At 43.2% G+C, this 22,548-nt stretch overlaps 1 protein-coding gene and 1 long non-coding RNA gene across 3 annotated transcripts in view; both read left to right on the top strand.

Annotated features, from left to right (window-relative positions):
* The window catches only part of LOC109296511 (uroplakin-2-like), an 18,246-nt gene extending 11,844 nt beyond the window's left edge, over positions 1–6,402 (top strand). Inside the window, exons 1-5 of one of the 2 annotated variants that reach the window (XM_019515924.1) lie at positions 67–274; positions 3,125–3,280; positions 4,179–4,416; positions 5,440–5,519; positions 6,188–6,402. In XM_019515924.1, the coding sequence (XP_019371469.1) occupies positions 193–274; positions 3,125–3,280; positions 4,179–4,416; positions 5,440–5,519; positions 6,188–6,330 (699 nt within the window). In that variant the 5' untranslated portion in view covers positions 67–192 and the 3' untranslated portion in view covers positions 6,331–6,402. Of the gene's footprint in view, positions 1–66; positions 275–3,124; positions 3,281–4,178; positions 4,417–5,439; positions 5,520–6,187 lie in introns of those variants that run through there. The other variant, XM_019515925.1, reaches the window with a different exon arrangement.
* A 14,640-nt stretch (positions 6,403–21,042) lies between these two features.
* Positions 21,043–22,548, top strand: part of LOC109297048 — a 15,536-nt gene continuing 14,030 nt past the window's right edge. The window contains exon 1 of the long non-coding RNA XR_002097174.1: positions 21,043–21,252. This is a non-coding gene — a long non-coding RNA (uncharacterized LOC109297048). The remainder of the gene's footprint in view (positions 21,253–22,548) is intronic.

Below are 22,548 nucleotides of genomic sequence, written 5' to 3' on the forward strand. Positions count from 1 at the left end.
TGTTTTACTTCAGATTGCTGGAAGAAACCTGATTTCACTGCAGTGCTGTTCACTCACCCTCCCCACCTCCCTCCTTGTACCTGTCTAATGAATGCAAATCCCTCCCTCTTTTCCAAGGCAGAAATTCTGGAGCCCAAAAAACTCACCTCACATTTGTCCAGCAAACCTGACTAACTCCACCACATTTCAGCAATGAAGCTAGTTCTGCTGCTGTGCTTTGTTAGCTGCCTCAGAACAGGATGGGCGGTTCAGTTATCCAGTTTAGACAAAATCTGTGAGTACTGCTCTTCTATTTCAGCAATAGCAAGCTACAGTGTACTTTATGCTTTTAATTAATGCATTGGTGTTTACTAATCCTCTGCTAATTAATGTTGTAACAGTGCAGCTAAAGTATAGGGGAACTGGATAACAAAACTGCAGTATATAGTTTTAACTTGGATGTAGCTATTATTATTTGTGTGTGCCATTTGTATGTGCAGAGGTACGCAGACAAGTACATATCCTTATTATAAGATATAATTTTCCCATTAAAATATTTCATTGTAAAACGTCAACCTATTCAGCATAGAATTTTGAAACATCTGGAGCCAAATTTCACTCTCACTTGTATATGCCTAGGTCTCAAATGTCTCCCTTGGCTTCAGCTTTGAAATTAGCTGGCCAAGAAATTATAGCTTTTTATGAAGGAACAGAGCCATGCACACATGTGGGACTATTTAAAACAGTAAGAAAAGTAATAATAAATTGATTAAGTAACTGATAAATTAGTTGGATTACTCCCGACTTAAACAGGTTTAACTGAATTACTTCCTTTAAATCCAATATATAAATGTGTGCCAAACAATGAACAAAAGACTAAAGCTCCAAAAGAAGGCCCAAAAGTAATTATATAGTGTCAAGTCAAAAGAGAAAATGGTTATTAAGGAAGTACCAGAATATATTATCTTTCTCCTGTGGTAGTTTGTAAGACAATGTGTTCAAGACAATGCAATACATTCTTTTCATGGGAGCAATCCTGTAATTCCAGACTAGGTATCATACTAATCAGAATGCTTCTAGTGTAATTAGAACTGAGGAAGGAAACTTCCGGGTGGCATTTAATGGTATTATAGTAAGAAGCGGGATTCATGATGTATAAGCAGGGATATAGGTTCATTTTCTTTATCCACATAAGGCATTTCAGTCATGATTATATGAGTATGGCAGATAGAGATCTTTATAGAATATCAATGTTGCATAGGCAAGACAAACCTATTGCCCCTTTCTGTCATACACTCTTGGTCTAGACTTAATATAGAACCTGACTTTCAGTAACCAGTGGAAATTGTGGATATTCGGCATCTCTGAAAATCAAGTCCACCCTTTATCTCATTATTGCATATAATAATATGGTTCTTTAGGGCCCAGGTCAAATACCAGCAATGAGTCTTTCCATTGATTGTAACAACAGCTGCATGATGTCTTTAATTAGTGATATATGAATTCTTTAAAACTTTGAAGATTCTTTTGGGATCAAAAAAGGTGTTTAAATATAGTGTACTGAAGTCATGAATGGCATTATTCACTTTGGACCAGAATTGGTGCTGTGATATGCCTGTGTAAATCCAAAGCCTGTCCTTTGAAGGCAGTTATTTTGAATATGCAAACCTGTGATTCAGAGCTAACTTAATCTTTCTACTTCCAACCCTGAAGCTGGCATTCAAGAAAAATCTCTACTGATTTCAGTGAGAGTTTTGCCTAAGGACTGATAGATAAGGTCTTCATTTATAACAAGAAGAACATGACTTAAATCACTACATCAGAAAGCAAAATGAGAAAGAACTGGCATTAGAATAAATGGCGAGAGGCCAACTACAATGCACAATGAGTAGGCTCGTGAAACACCCAGTCCTACAGAAATGTCATACCTGTTCTGGCTCCAAGCACAGGAGAACCCAATACCTTCATCTGAGATCAGACTTAAAGGGATAAGACATTAGTGATTGATACCAACTATTCTTCACTCTGCTGCATCATTTTTGATTACACAGGAGGTTCCTTCCAGTCCTATGATCTCTGTTTCTACTTTCCTATGTGGATAAGCAATGTATTACAGTTGATGTATACTGTTTGACTCCTTTCAACTTCAGGGGGGTTGGCCATGGGGTGGGATGGCACTAGTCTTTTTCCCACTTGATAGTTTCCTAAGTCTTTGAGTTGATAGGCATTACTACCATTTTTAACCTTGGTACATAATCTATATAGTAGTGATTCTCAACCAGGGTGCCATGGTACCCTGAGGTGCCTTGAAATCCTTTCAAGGGTGCCATGAGGTGCCGTGCAAAGTTAACACAGTTAGGTGTACAAACATGATTCACAAAATAAACCCAGATATTTCAAATAGGAATCCAGTGTGTCAAACACCTTCTGACCTGTTCTGATCTTCCTGAGTTCTTTACAACATAAGAATTGCTCTATTATTTTTCTGTACTCAACAATGAGACTCAAGGGGTGCTTTGAGTCTAAAAAGGTTGAGAACCACTTCTCTAATCTTAACTGATGTATCTGATATGTTTTAAGCAATACCTATCTTACCAAAGGGGTTGATATATATAAAAGTATTTTCCCCATCCCAAAAGGGCCTCTGCTGTGCTTCATACTACATCTACCTAGAACTGGACACCATAAATTAGTTGTAAGTCAGCAGTATCCTAACTAAAACACACAGGTGCACCCACTGTGTCCCTGAATCATCTTTAGTGAATTAAGATGGGTGAGTATTTACCTGAAAAAGTTCCTTGAATGCCTACAGCATTAAGAAAAGAGTCCAAGATAGCTAATATTGTTTTACAATTTTGAATCAAAGCTTTTGTATAATGCAAAAAGAGCCTTTCAATTACATAAAATTCCAGCAAAATATTTTTATTTTTCCTAAAAATATATACATATTTTAATAAAACAAAATTGCAAAAATCAAATGAACATGGAAGTATTTTCCTGCTCATTAAGGTATTTTTTTGAGGATGGAAGGGATCAGTTCCCAACCAACTCTGATAAATCTGTTACATAATTTCCTAGATTTCCTGGACATTACATCTTTACTGAGAGAAGAATTGGTCTGACATTTTTTTCCTTTTGTTTCCAGCACTGAACTTCTTTCCTAACATGAGCAATATTTTAGCAGCAAGATTGAGTACTTCCTTCATTGTTAATATCCCTAAGTGTATCTCCTCCTCTCACTATACACCCACTACCATCAGACCAGCAATAGCTGTTCTTGGTGAGACAGTTGGCCTGCCAGGTAGGACATGTTCTTATTTTGTATGATGAATTTGTTATTTTTTTAACTCAGTGATATTTTATTGGTCACAAACGTGGCAGTTCCATCAGCATCCATGGACGATCAGACAGTGTATAGGCAACAGAAGTATGGGCTTATTCATCATGCCTCACCCACATGACTCAGAGGGGTTTAGAGTATGTCTTTATTGCTTCCAGAAAGAGTGCAGGTGCACCATTGAGAAATAATCCCCACCCACTTGCACCCATGGCCAAACCTGCAACTTAAGCAGTGTGCACAGTTTACTAAGGTCCCAAGTGTGTGTCCCAGCACAATGTCCAGGCTCTCCCCCTTGGAAAAACTTGAGAACCCCTCTGAGATGTCTACCCTGTCTAATGTGTAAACCTGGGTGCACACAAGGAGGGCATGTGTGGGTGGGGCTTGAGGGTCACTCTAGACGCAGAAGAGACTTGTCATTCAAGGGGCCATCTCTATGATCTATGCTCTGCCCTTTGATGGGACTATCAAAGAGGGGGTCAGTTATGTTGTACAGCTTTTATTTTAAATGGCCATCTATTGACCAGGAACTGACTTACCTGTTGAGGTGCTTCTACACTGCCTTGAATAGCAATAACTTCCAGTCATATTATTTGCAATCTTAGCTGGATTTTAACTATGAGTTTACCTGTTCAGAAGCAGAGTAGCACCCCTCCCCAGAGAAGCTGCTTCCCTTATGTATCATGATCACAAGACCTACACAGGGAAACAAAGAGCAGCATAAGTGTCCTTTCTTCTCTCCCTACCTCTGTCAACTCACAAATCAGCCCCAAGACATTTCTAAATTGCTAATGGGTTCAGCTCTTGCCACACTGATTGGGCATGTGATTGATGTACAAGCACCATGCTGTTCTTTCCTCAGCTGTGACAGACACCAACCAGATCAGATCCCTCCGCAACTTCACTGATGCCCCCATTTACTATGCGGGAGAATTTGCAAGCGTCTCATGCAGGATGGCCAGGGCTCTTGTGAAAATGGACATAGATGATGAGAACTATAAGCTGACCACAATTGTAGGCTACCAGGTGGGAGCAGAAGTCTGTGAAAACACTAAGGGACCCTTCTGCAATCGAGTCCTGAAGCCATCCTCATTCTACAGGTACCATACAGGCCAAGTGAAGTAAAATATCATTAAAATGGTAATAGACTTTGAAAAGTCAGTGCTGTTCCATTGTGTTATCTACTGGAGAATGTGATACAAGAGCATGAGAAGTCTTTGTTTTTTTAGCAAGTGTGAGAAACCATTGATTTTAAAAAAATCAAACAAAAGAAAAAAGAAAAACCAAAACATTTTGAGCTATGTGTTTCTCTCCTTAAAAGTTATTTCCTTTTCCTTAGAGTTCATTCATTTCAGCTGTAGTGCAGGAGAGGAGCTTTTCCCAAAATACAAATGCCTGATTTTCACTTGATGATCCTTACGGTTTAATAAATCATGGTGAGAAACTCGGGGGACCAAACAATTTTTTAAGTGAACCTTTCAGGAAGAAAACATTCTCTACTACCCTCAGCTTCTGTAAAAAAAAACCTTAATTTAACATGTAAAGTACATGTAACATGCTTTTTTTAAAAATGAAAATGGTCAAATCAATAGAAAATGGTTCAAATGACTCAAATGGACCCAGATTTTTACTTCTGGCTCACTCTGGGATGGGAGCATTTTTCAGAATCTCAGAAATGTTTATAGGATGGGAAACCTGGTTCCCAACCAGAGCTGGCTGAGAATTCCACCGGTAGATGATGGGGCGGGAATTCGCAGTGGGCACAAATCTGGTAGTGCTGGCGCCTCCACCAGCCTACCCTAACCCTAGATAGGTAGGTGCATCACTCCAATGCAAATAATGGCAGACATTTATATGACCATGCCAAAGCAACTGTTTAACATTGGGTGGCCAGCCTACAGCACATGTGCCACAAGTGGCCCATGCAGTCTCTGTGTGTGGCACAGAGATCAGTGAGGGAACAAGCAGCACAGTGACAGATAGGGCAGAAAGCAGAGCAGCAAATTATTCAGGGGAAGGAGATCAGAGTGGCATTCAGGAAGGGTGTGAGGCTAATTTGGGGCATGACTCCCAAAAAGGTTGGCCTCCACTGCACTAATATATCTTTTCTTTTAACTTTTAAGGGTGAATTTTTTTGTTTTGGATGAAAATGCTGTAGTAAGAGCTCACACAGATTGGTCTGATCCCATCCAGACAAATAATGGTAAGTCCCTAACATGGTAAAAAGGTAATTTCCATCATTTGCCTTAAGCTGCTGGTCTTTCAGAATCACTCAGACACCCAGATAATGTTCCCAGAGCAACCATGGGACTGTATCACTGTAGCTTTTCTGACTAGTTTCTCTGACTCTCTGACTAGTCTCACCTCATAAAAACTGAAGTCTGGATTCACTATTGCAATTTAGCTCACATAATCATATGCAGGTGTGTTAAGTCCAAATGGTAGTGTTTTACATCTACTTTGAAGTTATTTTACATGTCATTTGCACAGCAGTGGTAAAGGAGATGGAAGCCATGAGTGAATCAGGCTTCTGGTCTCCTCAGGCCTGCCTATAGTGATCATTGGAATTGGCCAAGCACCCAAAGAGAGTGTGGGGGGAGGAGAGAACAGGGGGCAGGAGATGGATGGAGCCAAGTGAGTTTTACCTGACTCTGGAAACTCAAAAACCCCAGATGATCCCAAGGGCTCCCTGAACGTTGGGAGTTGCCATTCTGGTACCCCTATAAATTGGTGCTCAGGACTGGTGCCCCGCTTGCCCACCATGAGTTACATTACTTCTTCTGGCCTCATGCTATGGTGCAGAAGAGAAATGCAGTTTTGAACATTTACGCCAAAACTTTCAATCCTAAATCGTTTTTCTTTACATTCTAGTGACAAGCTTCTCAGCCTATGATGGTTCATTTGAAGGGAGAGCAGGAGGAATGATTGTGATCACCGTGCTGCTTTCTGTTGGCATGTTCTTGGTGGTGGTTGGTTTAATTGTGGCAGCAGCTCTTGGAGGTAGAAAATCCTAAAACTGGAAGTCAAGTTTGCCTTCCAGAATGATGCTGACAACAGATATGGATAAAATGGGGCCTAGGAGTCAAGAATATGTTTATGTAAACAGTGCTGTACATAAGGGAATATGAACAGTTAGAAACAGTGGAAATCAGAAATAAAGATGTGTAATTTATAAAGTGAAAAAACTGTGTACAGCCCGATTTAGACAGAGATAAGCCCAAAAAAATCCTCAAGACCTGACCAATGCTGAAGTTGGGTTCCAGATTGATTTGAATCTTTATCTTGCTAACTGACTGAAGTGGATATTTGAGGTATATAGCACATAGAGCTCAAGCTGTGACTTTAAAGTATCAAGGAAAAACATTGTTGAGGGTGATAGGTTGAGTTCTGTATCTCAGGCTCTGTTCACTTGGCACAATGCAGTGCTGTGCAGAGGCACCTGTGTACGAGAAGCAGTATAGTTGCATTAGCTAATGATGTAGCTATATTGCTTCTGGTACCTGAGTTGGATCTGAATGAGCTCAAGTTGGGTATCCGTGCATAGCACTACCTTGTGTCAAGTAGATATACCTTCATTGCCTTAGACCAGAGGGGGCTGACCTTTTTGGCATGGGTACTGGAAATTAACCCCTCACCCTCCCTGAGTGCCACACCAATTCTTTCCCTCTGTCCAATGTGCTTTTCTACTTTTTGCTCCCTGCCCTATCTGCTGTTCTGCTTTCTGCCTCTTACTTACCCTGTGCTTTCTGCCTGATCTGCTGCTCTGCTTTCAGCTTATTGCCTCATCTGCTTTTCTGCTGCCTGCTCCCTCCCCAATCTGCTTCATACCACACACACAGACTGCTTGTGCCACTTGTAGCACTTGTGTGGCAGGTTGGCCACCCCTGCTGTAGACTATCTTCTGTGTTAGTGGCTATGTAAAGTATAAAAGCAAGTGACTGTATTGCATATAATTGTTGAATATGGTATACCAGGGTCTATATATCTTTCTGTTAAATGCACTGAATTTCCATTTATCTCTTCCCTCCACCATGAATCAGATGACACCATCTTTGAGTGTGATGTTTCTTTTTGGCTGGACAGGTTGTATGGTGCAGTATACTAATCAACATAGTAGCTGGTTTTAGAAGTCTGGCCTTAAGAGGCATTGAGCACTAGTTCTGCTCATTGCGCTGACTTCCATGATGATGTCAAGGAGAGCTGCAGGTGCTTAAACCATCTTAAGTTCAGGCCTTGATGATCTATAGGCTTCATACACTCGTCCAAAGGGGCCATTAGTCTCCACAAGATTCAGTGGCCATGGCCAAAACTGCAGCATTTTTGCTTGTGTTACTTAGGCTTGTTGGTTAACCTGCTAAAATTGAGCTGAACGAGCTTATACTACTTGTAGCTCATAGACCTGATATCTGTGGTCAGAATTTGCTGTGATAGTTTGGCAACTGCACCTAAACCTCTTTGGATGTGGCCAGAGAAAACAGTACTGAAGAACAGGTTGAAATTATGGAGTCTGAAGGAAGACCTCAATATTTGTGAAACAATTCAGAGCTCATAGTTAAGACAACGAATAGGTAAGACTAGAAATCAAAGTTATACAAACTGGGACATATTCTGCTCCTGGCCAAACCTGTGCAAAACTCAGTGAACTCGATGTAAATGCAAAGTATTAGTTTAGGTAAAATTTGGCTCTTTGAGTTCAATCCAAAGTCTACTGAAGTCACATGGGAACCTTCCTAGGTGACTTCATTATACTTAGAATTAGGCCCTTTATATTTTGTATTTTTCACTAAATGAACTCTTCCGGGTTTTAGGAATCAGATTAAAACAAATGATCCTTGATTACTTTTATGTAATAATGACTTTGTGCCAAGTGAAATGGATGACAATCTGTGGTAAGCATTAAAAATAAATAATGCCAGGGGAAATGCTTCTGCAGTTTTCTGATGCTGCTAAATTTCACAACACCCATGAGGACAAGTATGTGACACATTAGCCAGAGTGAATTCCAATAACTGCTCAGTAGCTGGTGGTCATTCATAAAAAGGGATCACTTCTAGAAATGATTTAATAGGAAATCTGTCCTGTGTCACTGATGTCATGTTTTGTGTGTCACTTTGCTGTATTTTCAGAAATTGCATTCAGGTCCTTGGTTTGATAAAATGCACAGTAATCTACTTTATACTATCCTTGCTAAACTGTTATGTGTTTGGGTTCATAACGTTTTTTTCTACCTACCGCTAGTCATTTCTAGGTTGTGAATTTGTTTTTATTTTTTCCCCCTTCTTCTGAACACTGCTTTGACATTCAAGTAAAAATGTGAATGATGTTTATAAATTAATGATCTTTGTAAATAAGTTCTGATTTAAATTACAATGCAACTGAAACTTGCTTGGAAGGAAAGTAACTCCAGCATGAAAGAAAAAAATTAAGCTTGAAATGATTTCACTTTACCTTAAGTTATACATCAAGTCCGTATATGTGCTCTTCATTGAGAGCCTAATCTGGTGGAGTGATGAGTTCCTCCAGGGAAATGTACAAAATCCCCTGTTGTTCTTAGTATTCAGCCCCAGGCTGTTGCTTTTGTGTTCCTATGACCAGGTCCTCTGGTGGGGTAAAGGGCAATTCACATGCATGCAAGAGAGCAGAATCTTGCCCATAATATTATAATGTTTATGCCTGGTACATATCTTGCATCTCATACGTGTTGGGAGCCATGTGCTCATCTTGCTGCCATCTTTTTTACCATACAAATAAAACCAGAGGCATAACAGGGTAGCTTTGTGCCCTGGGCAGTGGCTATAGGGAGGATCAGAAGGGTTTGGGGGAGACACTGTTTCCCCTAGTGCCCCCTGGCATAACAAGGAATAATGGACACAAGTTATTGGAGAGTAGGTTTAGATTAGACATCTGCAAGAACTACTTCACAGGGTGGCTAGGAGCTGGAACCAACTTCCAAGGGAAGTGGTGCTGGCTCCTACCCTGAGGGTCTTTAAGAAGAGGCTTGATGCCTACCTGGCTGGACTCATTTGAGTCCAGTTTTTCTCCAGGCGGGGGGTCGGACTTGAAGATCTACAAGGTCCCTTCTGACCCTACTTCTATGCTTCTATGAATACCGGTTGCTATGCTGCCAGGTATGCCAGTGGTGGTTATTTTTGCACCTCCCCTCAAAAGGCTGCACATGGGGCTGCTGCTCTGGTCAGTGCAAGTTACACTTCTGAATAAACCTTATTTTCATCAGGTGCCCATGAGTCTACAGTAGAGAAGATTTACTAATAAATGCATTAGAGTTGCCACATACATATTACTGTCATACAAGGCAAATAATAGTGCAAAGGGTCTACATTTGATAACTAACACCGTATACAGCAGTGGTCTCCAAACTTTTTAAGTAGGAGATCATCTTTGGCATTTAAAGCAATCCAAGATCTACTGTGTGCCACCGCCACCCCCACCACTCGCCCCTTTCCCCCCGACCCAGCTGGTAAATCTGTGGGGAGGGAAGGAGGAGGTAGATCATCGAGGCAGAGGGAGAAAAAATTATTTGGGGTCATGCCTCCCCAGCAGGTAAGTCGCACCTGGCCAGGGCCTCATTCATCTTACCCCTGTTCCTGCCTTTGAAGCACCGTCCCTCATCGCGGGGGCCTCAATCTAGCCCCCACCCCTTCCCTCCCCCACAGACTGACCTGCTGGGCTGGGGCATGCACATGCATGCATGCAGGCACTCAGCCCCTCACCCCAGCCTCAGATTGACTCCAAGAGGCTCCGAGATCTACTGAAAGAGGTTCTGAGATCTATCAGTGGATCGAGATTTCAAGATGAACATGGGCCGTCACTGTGGGGATGCGGTCAGGAAGGCTTACCGCACCTTGTCACGCATCCACAGATGCATCTCGAGCAGGTCCAAGGAGGTGATCCTCTCCCTCTATGCGACACTGGTCAGGCCAGAGTTGGAGTACTGCGTCCAGTTCTGGAGGCTGCACTTCAGGAGGGATGTGGACAGCATGGAGAGGGTCCAGAGGAGGGCCACCTGCATGATCAGGGGTCAGCAGGGTAGCCTCTATGAGGAGAGGCTACGGGACCTGAACCTGTTCAGCCTCCACAAAAGAAGGTGGAGAGGGGATCTGGTGGCTGCCTATAAACTTGCCAAGGGGGACCAGCAGGCAATGGGAGATTCCCTGTTCCCCTGAGCACTACCGGGGTAACAAGAAATAACGGCCATAAGTTAACTGAGAGTAGATTCAGGCTAGACATCAGGAGGCAGTACTTCACTGTCAGGGCAGCTAGGAGCTGGAACCAACTTCCAAGGGAAGTGGTGCTTGCCTCTACCCTGGGGGTCTTCAAAAGGAGGCTAGACAGCCACCTAGCTGGGGTCATTTGACCCCAGCATCCTTTGCTGCCCATGGCAGGGGGGTGGACTAGATGATCTGCTCAGGTCCCTTCTGACCCTACCAACTATGAAACTATGAGATCCACTGGTTGGTGACCAGTGGCATACAGTATGCTACTTTTCCTGCAGATCAGCTGCCCACTCAGACTGATGCAGCAACCATGTCCAATGGCATTTAAAAGTCCTTAAAAAGTATACACCAAGTTATAAGGAGACCTGCTATGAAGAGGCCTTTTCCACTTGGTTACAGTGCACAGGAACTGCTCAGATATACTGAACCAACACAGCCAAACTGCTAGTGTCCTAATCCTATTGTTTACATTTGCAGTAGCCACAGAAACACAGAACAAAATGAGAGTTCCTGCCCCAGCAAACTTTACACTCCCTTTTCTAGTGTCAGATAAAATACTCCCATGCTGCTGAGGAAGGTTTTGGATTTTATATGTAGAATCATAGGAAAGTACAGCTGGAAGGGACTTCATGAGGTGATCTAGTTCAGCCCCAAGCTTAAGGCAGGATTATCTCAACTAAACTATCCCAGCCAAGTGTCTGTCCAGTCTGCTCTTGAAAATTACCAGGGATGGAGATTCCAAAACTTCTGTAGGCAGCCTGATATAATGCTCAACCACCCTCATGGTTAGAAAGTTCCTTCAATTCTCTAACCTAAATTACTTCTGCTGCAGCTTGAGTCCATTGCTCCAATTTCTTTTCCCTATGGCCACAAGGAAAAGCCCATCTCCATTCTCTATAATCATTCTTCAGGTATTTGAAAACTGTTATAACACCCCACCCCTCTCAGGCTTCTCTTCCCCATACTAACTAAACCTGTTCTTTCAGCCTTTCCTCATAAGTCAAGCTTTCCATTAAGGAAAGGTGAGATCTCTTCCATGCTGAATAGAGAAGAATTACTTCCCTTGATTAGCAAGTGACACACTTGTTAATGCAACTCAATACGCTGTTGGCCTTTTTTGTAATGAGAGCACACTATTGGCCGTGAGTACTCAGAGGCTAATGGGCCTGAAATTACCTGAGCCAATTCCTCCAGTACCCTAAGCTGTATCCCATCTGGCCCTGCCAACTTAAAAGCATCTAGTTTCTCTAAGGAGTCTCTAATCTGTTCTGTTATTACTCTAGGTACTTTAGGTAGTGCTCAACCTTTTTGCAGGCCAGTAATCCTCATCCAGTGCCCAGGGTGACTGCAGGGGGCCCCATCCAGCCATGCAGAGGGGGGCAGCCCACCTGAACCAAGCCCCACATGGGGAAGGAAGCTTGACTGAGCCCTGCATGGTGGAGGGAAGGGAGCTTGACCCAGCCCTGATCCAGCCATGAGCCCCTCAGAGCAAGGGGCCATGGCTTGGCTCCAATCTGCAGTGTGGAGTTGTGGTTTGGGAATTTGGCAGGGGAGAGGGTGGCCGTATAATTGCTATGCTCCCCCACTGCCAAATTTCCTGACCTGTGGGAACCCCCACAGGCCGGATGCCAAGACTGTGGGCCTCATGTGCCCTGTGAGCTGGAGGCTGAGCACCCCTGCTCTAGGCTGTTTGACTCCTGTCTTTGCTGTCTACTACGCTTATCTGTTAGCTGCCCCCATCTGTGAAGACTGAAGTAAAAAAGGCATTAAGTACTTCAGATTTCTCTGCAGCATCCATATCTAGATTGCCTTCTGCATTGGTGGGTGGGGAATTCAAGGGGCTGCCCCTCCTCTGAAGTGTGCAGCCTGGCTTGAAGGAAAGCAGGTTTCATATATTCTCCATTTTTTATGTCTGCACTTCCTTTTGAATGTACGTGCCAAGCATTTTGCTATACTACACATCATGCTCTAGGGAGTGAAATATTAATATCACTATTTCCAAGGCCTTATCTGCACTACAAAATTTAATTTCAGAGCTGAAACAATATAAGAAGAAAACACATGTATGTGAGTTGTCCTGAAACAATTTAAGTCTTGCTCTACATTTATAGTCTCACTGTAAGCCACTCCAGCTACAATGCCTTCTTGGCACCTATCCCACGATTCATGGCCAAAGTCCCAGAAGCAGTGCATTCTGAGAGACTTTGTAAGGCAGAAAAATAGTCAAAGAACCAACACTGATTTAACTGGAATAATTTAAAAATATATTCAATTGAGTCCCAGCAAAACCTTGGATACACTTATATTGGTTTATAATTGATCACACTTCAGGTTCATTTGGTATGTTATTCAAGCTCATCACACATTGTATATTGTGGCCAGGCTGGGGGTGAATAACGAATACTCTCTTCAGGGACTTTTCTGCCATGCCTTAAGATGTTGGGAGAAGAAGAGAGTTAATTATCCCCAAGAAACAGTGTAGTTAATCACATAAGTCATGAGATAAACAAAATTTTGTTTTATTGTGCTCCCTGCATGAGTGTTAACAATCACCATGACCCGCAGCACTCCTTTGCTTTATTCTTCCCCTTTCTTATCTCTTGCCTCACTTAGTAGGGGTTCTTCCCCCTGACCTGACCTCCCATCCGCTTCTGCATGCATCTTTCAGCTGTGTCAGGCATTCATCTGCTTGCCATGATCCCATGCTCTTCAGACCATGCAGGTAACTTTTCTTCTCACCTTTTCCTCCTCTGATCCCTTGCTCTGAATTTCCTCACCTGAGCAATCGGTAGTTGAAGCTTCCAACCGCCAAACTTCTCCAGTCTCCAAGTGCCCCAAGGGCAACATCCCCTTCCCACACTGCTGCTTTTATCCTCCCACTTGCTGCTTGCCAGTTAACTCTTCCCCAGTGTGCAGATCCCTCAGCAGTGACCAGTGTTTCAATTACCCTTGCCCGTATCTTGACCTCACTCTCTGCCCTTCCCCGGAGCTACCCACTCCAGTACAGGGTTGTCTTTCATCCTGTTACATATATATAGAGCTTAACTGTATGCAACAGCAATGCAAGTGTATACTGTGCATTATTACTCTAGATCAGAGGTCAACAACCTGTGATACACATGCCAGAATGGCACGTGAAAGCATATGGCTTGGCATGCCAGCCCTTGAGGTGGATGGCAGGGAAGCCACAAAGGTCTCAGTCCTTCTTGAGGCAGTGCAGCCCTGGCCTATTCCCCACCATCCACCCCAAGGTGTATATGCACCCGCCACCAGGAATGAGCCAGGCCAGGGCTCTGCAGACTCTGGTGCAGTTACTTGCAGCCTTCCCACTGCCTGCCACAAGCAGCCTGGCTCCATGACCTGCCCAGAGCCCACTCCAGTTGTGGCAGGTAGCTGGGAGACTGCAAACAGCTGCACTGGGGTCCACTGGGGTCCAAGCTGAGTTTCCCTGTGATGGCTGCTCTGAGCCAAAGTGAGGCTGGACACCAGAGACAAGTGCAGAAATTATCTCTCTCCTAGGCTGAGTGACAAGTGACCTTCCTGAAGTCAGCTAAGCAGCATGGAAGAGTAATCCATATGGTTCAACTACAGAAGGCACAAGAGGTAGACTGGAGGAAGTGAAGGGACAGGTTGAAGTCTGCTGAGATGGACAGCATAGGGCAGTTAGGGGAAAAATGAATGAGAACATCTGGGCAAGACAATTGAGATTAAAAGGCAAGAGGAAGAAGAAACTGGAAGTAGTTGCACAGACTGGGACAGAAGGCAATGTGGCAATTAGCAATTAAATCAGGGAGTGATTTGGTTGGCTTAGACACTGAGCAGGCTCACATGACTGTTGAGAGTTGATAACAAGGGGCTAACTGTGATTAACTCATGCAGCTAATTACCGCAAGCAGCTAACTTCCTGGGGCAAGAAGTTGCCCTTGAATATATAAAGGCTTTAAGGGTCACAGACCGTGTCTGTAGGCTGGAAATCTTGAGATGGGGTTTCCCTATTTTGGGCTAGAGAAAGTCTCACAGAAGCACCATGCCAGCAGCACTGTTTTGTCTGCTGCCCAGTGCTCTTGCAAGTTTAACTGTCAGAAGCTGAAATCATTTGAAATGATCAAACAAGTAAACCCTTTTGTGTTCCAGTTGTGCCTAGCAGAAGCCATGAGTTTCCACCCAGTGTTTCATATCTTGCTGTTAGACTAGCAGAAGGGGATACTTGGGGAAGTGAACGGATAAGTTCCTAGAGGCAACTTTGATGAGCTGGACAAGGATAGTAGGACTGTGTGCGTGAAAAGGGAGAGACTGAAGTGGGGGTTGAGGTGGGATGCAGTGTGCCTTAAAGAGGGACACTAATACTGGCTAGACAAGGAGATAGAGTAGGATGAAGAAGCCTCAGGAATAGACAATAGTCAGGGTAGTTAAGGAAAAAGTGAGTAATGCAAGTCAGGCGTAAGGAACAGACAGGAGTGGAGCAGGGTCAACTTGGAGGAGTGGGGGCAAAGAAAGTCACAGTTGCATGGAATGGGAAGAACAGCATGTGTCACTACAACACGCTTCTCTTCAGAGACTGGCATGAAACCTGCATCCTCCTAATCCTCTGCTGTCAGCAAAGACCCATGACATCCACTGGCAAAACGTGTGCATCTCATGCTCTTCTAATATTAGCCCACATAGAACTTGACAAGCTGCTGTTAGTATCAGCATTAGCTCGTGTAGCAGAGGGCCATGAAACAGATCTAAGGGATCCATTCATCCTGATGATCTATCCATAAGATGCCACATGAAGGAATGCCTGGCTCTTTTTTTTCTATTTACTTTTCTTAAATACTTGGAATTAGCCACACAAAGTATGCTGAAAGAACAGTGTTTCTGATGGTAAACTAAAGTTACTTGAAAGCTATGTAATGCCAAAATTGAAGATTCTTGTGCAATTTTAATTCAGTCACCTTCTGCATCTGCCTTATGATATAGTCTTCAATTATGTGATCACATACTATTTTGTTTCTATAGACTCCCTGCCTATGCACAGTGTCGATCTGCCCTGGGGTCTGGTTTGTGGAAGTGCTGAGTATTCTTAGCTGCATCTGAAGGCAGTGGAAGCTGCACTTGGCACACATAACATGCTATAAAATGTTCAGTAGTCTGAAAAATCAGGTCCTAGGTGACTTAAATCAATTACTCTGTGCCTCAGTTCCTCATCAGTAAAAGAGATAATGCAACCTCTTCACTTCATGAGACGTGTAAAAAATCTTAACATTTGTGAAGCACTAAAATTCTACAGCGATGAACAGCAGAAAAAAATCCATAAGAAAATGAGTTATTGTGGTCTTCAGAACTACATTTGAATAGTGTGCAGTAAATAAGAGCTAGGGCCACACATGGAGCAGCCATTTAAAACAATTTTGTTGTATTTATCCATTCCACTCTGAAGGATCCTGAAAAAAATGTAGCAAACTTTAGATAAAGTACTAAATTCCCACCTGTGAAATGCAACCACATGTAGAGTGGAATGTAGAGGCACTTTAACAATAGTCCTATTCTCTATGTTTTTGTATAATACTATAGTAGTGTTAAAGTAAATGTTGGCATAATGTAATGTTGGTGTGATGGTCCAGAAAATATGCAAGAGGCAAGACTGTTTGTGGGTGGTATCTTTTATCTGCAGAAAAGTTTTATTCCAACTGCTTGGCTGGATAGACTTAGACAAACTTTTGGGTATCACAATACCCTTCCTTGGGTTTGTTATAGTACAGCTAGATGGCACAACTGTTGCATCTGCTTTTCTCCCAGAGACCCAAGGAAGGGCACTGGGATACCTGAAAGCTTGTTTAACTATGCAGTTGGTCCAATAAAAGATAACATCCACAAAAATCCATGCCACTAAAATACTATATAACCCTTCAGAGCAGGAAGTGACAAAGTATCCAATTAAAACTGCAGGGAGAAGTTGGGCGGGCAGAATCAAATTGCTCATGCTGAGGTTTGGCTAGCACACCATCACTAATACCTCAACTCACACAAAATATGTTGCAAGCAGTTGGCTAAGTGTTTTATAGGTCATCAGAATGCCGGCACTTCCAGCAAGTGCTGTGGTCATGCTGGGGCATTGGTTCATTATGGAGCCAGAAGAAAGAGTGCTGCCTGCTGAACCACCAACACCAAATCCTATACAAATGACCAGTTCATTCTGAGTCTTCCTGCCAAGAGTGGATCTGTTTTGCTTACAAGGTGTATTAGGAACAAGATGAAATGGCTGCAGACAACACAAGCAGGAATGTTTCCATGATCAAGTAATATATGACTTGCTCTGATGTCTTTCCCAGAAGTCCTGCCTCCAGGAATATTTCTTGTAATGTTGACCACACAGATATCTGTGGTATGCTTACCCTTGTGCTGCCTGCTCGGAGATGGAGATGGTTTTCTTTTTATTAGGGAAAGATCAAAAGGTAGACTCTTAGGTTTCCCTGCAGAGTTCAGGACTGAGATGCAATGATTTGGATGTGCAAAACGCATGAAAAGGACCTGAATTCTAGTGCTGGTTTCTTTGAAAAGAGCAGGTTAGATCTGGAGCCATTAATTCAGCAATAATAGAATGCAAGGATTTTCACTTTGCCCTGGCATTTCAGTCTGTGCTGGACAAGAATTTGCTTTAGCAAGAATGGGGGAAGAAGAAGTAGTAGTGATTGAAACTGAGCATAGGACTGAAAAAAGCTGAAATTCCTCTTGTTCTGACCTTTCCACTCTCTTATCTTCATGCAGAAACAGGAATAACATCTCAGTGAAACTACCTAGAGGCATCTGTAGTTTCTCATAATGGAGGCTTTTCATCTCTGTTTCAGTACATGGGAGAATTGCTCAGATTTTTTTTTTCCCTCTGCAACAGTAAAATCCACTGGATAGAGAGGAGCAGAGGAAGGTGTGGAAAAATGTAGAGACTGCTCAACATTCTGAACTCAAGTTAAAAGCTTAAATTCTGGAAAAGATTTATTGAAAGATGGAAAATGCTCAAATTAGATAGTGTTCCACACAGAGACTTGAAATTCATCCATGAAGCAAATTAAATTAAACTTTTGTTGTTACCTAGTATAAGCGAGAAGGACAAAAAGGGGGTCATATCACAGCATAATACAACTGGGAATTTGCATGTTGCACCACAAAAGGCTTGTTATTACTGAGCTTTTTGCTTGTCAGTCAGTTAAAAGCATTCCATGCCATTTACAGAAATTACAGGCTTAACCTAAGTGCGCAACTAAAATGATAATTCTTAAAAACTAGTTAAAAACACTCTCCCTGCCTTCCTCCCCCACCCCTGGCAGACTTTAGGGACTTTCTGATTACATATTTGGACTTTGAATCTTTTTCCAAGACTCTTAGCTGTGAAACTAACACTTCATATCTTAACACCCCTGCTGTTAAAGCCAGAAAGCATCATCAGCTAGCCTGACCTCCCATATAACAGACTGTAAAGCCTCTTCAAGTCATTTTTGCATCAGGGCCCAGATCCCTGAAGTTATTTAGACACCTCCCTCCCACTGATGAACCCTGAATTGGTGAGGATTTGTGTGGGGTTTGGAACTGGGCCCTCTCAGACCCTGCCTTATAGCATGGCTGTAATCATAAGGAGTAAGGGTCATAAGGATTTTAATGCATAAGGAGTATAGGGAAATATTTTGATCTTAAGATCCAAAAATCCCCTTCCCTGACATAGAGGGTAATTCTCACTTGAGTACTGACTCACCCCTGGGGTAAGATCTGAGAAGTATTTCTAGCTTTCTTCCTGAATGTTCTTTGTAGTTACATGCTGGCTGGTCCATTTTGTTGACCTGTTGCTTTCAACCTTACTTGCATACTGTTTCACCTTCATTTTTTACATTCTTTTCTAGGAATATTTCTAGGGCTTTGCGAAATTTCACCAAGTGATTCATTTCAAAGCTGTTTTGATTTTGTTTCAAGCTAAAAACAAATCAAAATGAAACAAAAAGCATTGAAACAGCTTTGAAACAAAATGAGGGCAATCAAACATTTTGAAAGTTTCAAAATGTTTTGAGTTTCGAAGCAGCCCAGTGATGGGAGGCAGGGGAGAGCCAGGGCTGCACTCTGAACAGCTCTGCAGCCCCATGTAGCTCAGCCCAGCAAGGAATGCAGCTCTGGGTCTCCCCACTTCCCACCGCTGGGCACTCCATGGGGTAGGTGAAGCCAATCAGAGGGCAGTGCCAGCTCTGCCCACCTTCTGCCATCAGGCTGCGCTCTGATTGGCTCCACCAGCCCCATGGAGCTCAGCCTGGCAGCAGGAAATGGAGTGCAGTGCCATCTTTGTCCACCTCCCACTGCCAGGCTGCACTCCATGGGGCTGGCAGAGCTGATGGGAGCACAGTGCTGGTTCTGTCCACCTCCCACCACCGGGCTGTACTCCGTGGGGCTGGCAGAGCTGATCAGAGGGCAGCGCCAGCTCTGTCCACCTCCCACCACCAGGCTGCTCTCCGTGGGGCTGGTGGAGCTGATTGAAATGCAGCCCAGTGGTGGGAGGTGGACAGAGCCAGCACCGCACTCCACCTCCCGCCACTGGGCTGTGCTCCATGGGTCTGACAGAGCCAATCGGAGCGCAGTCTGGTGGTAAGGGTTGGACAGAGCTGGGGCTGAACTCCACCTCCTGCTGCCTGGCTGAGCTCCATGGAGGCCGGTGCTGGGCGCAGGCTGCACCCAGCTCCAGTCCCGGGTGGCAGTCTCCTGTCATCCGGCACAGATCCAGGGTCCCGCACCCCCAGGAGGAGTCCAGCACAGCCCTGTAGCCCTCCTGGGGGTGTGAGCCCTGGATCTGTATGCCAGATAGCAGGAGGCCACCACTGCCGGCAAATTTTGCTTTCAAGACTTTGAGGTGCAGTTTCTGAGAAACCTCTGAACCTATCTCCTTGAAACTTGGCAGGCTTCATGCCCTCAGAAGGGACTACCATTCTTGAAATTTTCATCCAAATCAGGCAACAAATTAAAACCTTTTAGGCATTTTCATGATTCCCCATTATAGCCTATGGGTGAACTGTCGAAAGGAGTCGAAACAGTGAAACAGTTTTGACGAAGAGAAACAGAACAGTGCTTCAAAATGAAATGAAATGAAACAAAACCATGTCCTTTTGAAACAGTGAAATGGACGTCAAAACTAAACAATGGTGTTTCGCACAGCCCTAAATCTTTCTCCTTCATTTTCCATTACCTTTCTTCCTCTCTTCACTTCAGACTTTTACACTTTCCCAAACAACACAGCCACTCGTAACAGATAAGGGCATTCTAAAAAAGGATTTTTTGTTGTTTGCGGAGGAGATATAAATGGCATTTCCTTTTTATCAAAGAATGTTCCGGTCAGTTCTACTCCTTAAATTGATATAAGATAAGCTTATAGTCTTTTTCATTGTTAAAACTAGTTTACACTAAAAGCAAGAACAGGTCAGTTTCAATTAACACAGCTGAACTCATATTTAGCTCTCTGGTTCCCCATCTGTTCCCTTATATCAATGTGATTCATATCAGCATACAAGGAAAGTAATAAGTCCTTTCTAATGCTAGTACTACTGGACTTTAGAGAGTATGCACTTCCATTTGCTTCTTCACAGTTGGAGAAGTGAGTGAGCAGAATAGAATTAGTTATGCTGAAGTCTCAGAAGAAATGCAGTTACCACATTTACTCAAAAATAAGATGAGGTTCACATACAAGGAAACCTCACTAAATATTTTGTCTATAATTAAACTGCTGTCAAAAGCAGCATGTGCTCAGCAATGGAAACCAACTATAAAGCAGATTAAATGTAGTCAATATTGAGCATGACTATAAAACATGTGGCCCATATGGGGCCATACTGATAGAAACCTACCAAAAAGCTAGGTTAGTACAGCCCATCTCAATTTGATATACGGTAGTAGCCATTGTCTCCCACAGGACTGACTCTTTTTTAAAGTTATGGTGAGCCACTACATTACACTGAATGCTGCACCTTTCTTTCCCATTTGCAATGTGTCCTGTGTTTTAACCAGCCTTAAATATCTGGCAAGAATCACAGAACAGGAACCCCAAACAGCTTACCCAGAAACCCTCTGTTGCCCCCTCTCTCAGCCTATCATACATGAGATGGAGCTGGACCAGGTTGCCCTGTGCCTTATCTGCATATACATTTTTGGATGGTCCCAGGATTCATGACAAGAACACCCAGTGCCAGGCATGAGTGGGGCACTAATTAGTACGTTGATCCTTTGTGGGGGATATCTGGAGTACACACACATACTGAGCAACGCTGACCTGTGGGGTTATCATGGCTTGAAACACAGTTGTCTCTGCTGGGGCCCAGCCCAAAGAATGGTATGATAAATCATGAGCCTTTTGCCTTTGGATTACTGTCATGCATAAGCAGAAGACACATGGAAAAGGAAAGAGTGGTACAGACTGTTCAAGAATGAGACCACCAGCGAGGAGGAATACAACACAGAGGAGGAGGACAGGGAGGACAATGAAGTTGCAGGAGCAGCAGAGCTGTAAAAGGACTGGAGAAAGAAGCACAGGGATTATAGAGGAAGGAAGGGGCATGGAAGCAGTGTGTGTGATTGTAACGGGTACAGGAGATGAAGTTGAGCATGGGGATGTTATTGTAATGGGGATGATGATGGTTAATTATAGATGCCTGTTCTGGACTGTCAAATGAAATGTATTGGTCATGAGACAGGACAGTAAGTATGAGTGTGTGTGTGTGTGTGTGTGTGTATGTATATGTATATATGTGTGTGTGTGTAGTTGCAAAAACAGGTATTATATGTAAGTAGATACAGGAGTGTTGCTTAAAAGTGTGTTTATGGAGTATGTGTGTTTAAAATTTGCAGGAGATTTAAAAGAGGTAAACTATCTGTTCTGGATGAACTAAGTCTATGAGTACCTGTAGTACTTTCCTATATACAAGTTACAATGGGAATGTTTCTTTCTAGGTCAGTGTTTTTTAATTTACTTCTCACTTCTATGTGCTCAGGGAAAGCAGGTTCTTACAGTAAGGAAGTGGGGAAGGGGCTGTAGGAGAAAGAAACTGGGAGAGAGCAAGAGGGCTACTTTGCTCCCTTGGTTTACTTTTCTTGCTATAGCAGTGGGACAGAGAGAGATTCAAGGCAAACCTCCAATAATTAGAGTCTATCCCTGTAGATTTATAACGAATTTATAATTTTTCCATATATAGAAGCTAACTATTGGGGGGTTGTATAATCAGGGTCATCTTATATTTGAGTATATATGGTATGTTGTACCAACTCTTACATGCTGGTATTGTTATGGTGCCCATTGTCTGGATACATGTTGATATTTATTATTTAGAGCTTAGAAAATGTTAGACAGACTTTCTATACCTCTCCAAGCTTCACATGAAGCTGTATCTCATCATCCCACCTTATCTAAAGCTATTCCCCCAAAAAAACATTGAAAATGTAGAAATAATTTAATGGTGTAGGCAATGGAAGGCACTAGAAGGCTCTGTATCCCCATGGTGGAAGGTACAGGGTGATCCAGAGCTCAATGCCTAATGTTCATTTCAAGCTATGTTTAGAAGACCCTATGGGGTCAATTGTTGGGGACATGTTAAGCACTCAGAGAGCACTCTGGGTCTTTTAAAGAAACCCTGACTTATCATAGTTTCATAGTTTTATAGTAGCTAGGGTCAGGAGGGTCCTGAACATATCATCTAGCCTGACCCTCTGCCACAGGCAGGAATGAATGCTGGGTTCACAAGACCCCAGACAAGTGATCATCCAACCTCCTCTTGAATTTGCCCAAGGCAGGGGCAAGGACCACTTCCCTGGGAATTTGGTTCCAGATTCTGGCCACCCTAACTGTAAAATATTGCCTTCTGATCTCTAACCTAAACCTATTCTCCATCAGCTTATTACCATTGTTCCTTGTCACCCCAGGTGGTGCTGGGGAGAAAAGGGCTCTACCTATTTGCTGTTGATCTCCCCTGATGAGTTTGTAGGCAGCCACCAGGTCCC

Source organism: Gavialis gangeticus, unplaced genomic scaffold, assembly GCF_001723915.1.
Source record: "Gavialis gangeticus isolate Ggan-Ray unplaced genomic scaffold, GavGan_comp1, whole genome shotgun sequence".
NCBI lineage: Eukaryota > Metazoa > Chordata > Crocodylia > Gavialidae > Gavialis > Gavialis gangeticus.